This window comes from Ursus americanus, chromosome 14, assembly GCF_024610735.1.
Source record: "Ursus americanus isolate L20-20 chromosome 14, mUrsAme1.1.p, whole genome shotgun sequence".
NCBI lineage: Eukaryota > Metazoa > Chordata > Mammalia > Carnivora > Ursidae > Ursus > Ursus americanus.
Genome location: NC_142140.1, coordinates 49,213,576 through 49,216,171, shown reverse-complemented (window position 1 = coordinate 49,216,171; position 2,596 = coordinate 49,213,576). Strand labels below are relative to the sequence as shown.

General features: G+C 42.8%; 1 protein-coding gene across 1 annotated transcript; it reads right to left on the bottom strand.

Moving 5' to 3' along the window:
* Nucleotides 1-718: 718 nt before the first annotated feature.
* LOC123796646 (olfactory receptor 7A17-like) lies at nucleotides 719-1,651 on the bottom strand. Its single transcript, XM_045804170.2, has one exon. The coding sequence runs from the start codon at nucleotides 1,649-1,651 to the stop codon at nucleotides 719-721; it is 933 nt and encodes a 310-aa protein (XP_045660126.2).
* Nucleotides 1,652-2,596: the final 945 nt, after the last annotated feature.

Below are 2,596 nucleotides of genomic sequence, written 5' to 3'. Positions count from 1 at the left end.
TGCTGAGGCCTGTCTTGCAGTCACAGTGAGAACCCAAGGGCTGGTGCAGCCACAGCAGAGGCTCTGGTCAGGGAAGCATCTGTGGGAATGTTTGCGAGCACAGGGGTGCAGGGGGTGCCCGGGCTTTCCTAGCCTAAGCATCCCCATCAGGAGCCTGAGACTTAAGGGGACCAAGTTTAGAGTCCACATTATCAGGAAGAGGAGTGAAGGTGGTGATGTAACACCATTGACAGACTCAAGGTGAAAACTGGAGTTTTGTTTTTTCATTTACAATAAAGTTATGTGAAGGGCTTAGGACCAAGCATAGTTTCTTCCATATGAAGAATAAAACTCATGATTAGTCTTTTTGGGGAATCTAGAGAGAATTAAATGGCATGACAGAAATCATTGAAATGAAATTACATTTAAGAAATCCAAGATGTCCCATGTAAGATACAGAAATTTCCAGGCATTTGTGATCCAAGTTTGGGGAAAACATTAGGAATATATGAAATTGGACAAGGGGGAGCCTCTCCGTATATCAGAAAGAGCAGAAGTTTAATGTAATGAATTACTTAACTGTATGAAGAAGTTGAATTCAAACAAATGGAAATTCCAGGAAATATATAGAAGGAGCAGGTTGTAGTCCCACAGCCTGATCTAAGAATGGCAGCATTTGGCTCCAAGGCTGTGAGCCCGGCAATCATGGGCAATTCTTCAACCTCAGGACCATTGGCTCTTACATCATTGGAACCCCAATGATTCTTTTCAGAGCCCCTTTTATGTCTCTGTTCCTCAGGCTGTAGATGAAGGGGTTCATCATGGGGGTGGCCACCGTGTACATCACCGAGGCCACTGCACCTGCGTGGGAGCTCTGGGTAGCAGCAGAGCTAAGGTACACTCCTAGGATCGTACAATAAAATAAGGAGACGACTGAGAGGTGAGATGCACAGGTGGAAAAGGCTTTATACTTGCCCTGAGCTGATGAGATTCTAAGTATAGAGGAAACGATCTTAGAATAAGAGTAAAGGATCCCAGCAAGGGGACCACCAGCCAGCAGGACAGCTGCAAAATACATCACCATGTCATTAAGAAATGTGTCAGAACAGGCAAGTCGGACCACTTGATTAATTTCACAGAAAAAGTGGGAGATTTCCACCTCTCTACAGAAGGTCAGCTGCAACATCATTAAGCTTTCTAACAAGGAATGGAGGGCACTCATCATCCAGGACACCAGAACCAGCAGTCCACAGAGCTGGGGGTTCATGATGACCGTGTAGTGCAGGGGGTGACAGATGGCCACAAAGTGGTCATAAGCCATTCCAGTCAGGAAAAAGTCATCCAATCCAGCGAAAAGTAGGAAAAAGTATATCTGAGTGATGCAGCCACCATATGTTATGACTTGGCTCTGAGTCTGGATGTTCAGCAGCATCTTAGGGATGGTGGTGGAGGTAAGGCAGATGTCTACAAAAGACAGGTTGGCCAGGAAGAAGTACATGGGAGTGTGGAGGTGGGAGTCAGAGCTGACGGCCAGGATGATGAGTAGGTTTCCACACACAGTGATTAGGTACATGGAGAGGAAAAGCCCAAAGATGAGGGGCTGCAGTTCTGGGTCGTCTGAAAATCCCAGAAGAACAAACTCTGGAATTTGTGTGTCATTGTTTGGTTCCATGTTATGGTGGTGACTAAAAGAAGAGAAAAAAAATACCATAGTTATTTTCAAGCAAATGGGCTTCTTTCATTTATTTCTTACCCTTTTTTTCGTTTTTGAAGTTTTTATTTAAATTTCAGGTAGTTAACCAACAGAGTAATATTCATATCAAACTTTGGTACAACAGGTGGTCCTTCCCACAAGTGCCCTCCTTCATCTCCATCATCTTTCACCCATCCCTCCCACCTGGTAGCCAGCAGGGTGTTTTCTATAGTTAAGAGTCTGTTTCTTGGTTTTCTCTCTCTTTCTCTCCCTCTCCCTCTCTCTCTCTCTCTCTCTCTCTCTCTCTCTCTCACACACACACACACACACACACACACACACTTTCCCTTTGTTCATTTGTTTTATTTCTTAAATTCCACATATAAGTGAAATCATATAGTACTTGTCTTTCTCCGAATTTTTTCACTTAGCATAATACTCTAGCTCCATTCAGGTCATTTCAAATGGCAAGATTTCATTCTGTTTTATGAATGAGTAGCATTCCATTGTATATATATCACAACTTCTTCATCCATTCATCTATTGGTGGACCTTGGTTTGTTTCCATAGTTTGGCTATTGTGAACAATGCTGCTAAAACATTGGAGTACATGTATCGCTTTGAATTAGTATTATTGTATTTATTGGGTAAATACTGTAGCATTGCAATTGCTGGATCATAGGGTCATTCTATTTTTACCTTTTTTTTATGTTATGTTAGTCACCATACAATACATCATTAGTTTTTGATGTAGTGTTCCATGATTCATTATTTGCGTATCACACCCAGTGCTCATTACAACACATGCCCTCCTTATACCCATCACTGAGCTCCTCCATACTGTTTACCAGAGTGACTGCTCAAGTTTGCATTACCACCAACAGGGCAAGAGGGTTTCTCTTTCTCCACATCCACACCAATAAC

Bases quoted from the DNA above. Each gene is read 5' to 3' on its own strand.
- LOC123796646 (XM_045804170.2), bottom strand. From the start codon at position 1,651: ATGGAACCAAACAATGACACACAAATTCCAGAGTTTGTTCTTCTGGGA.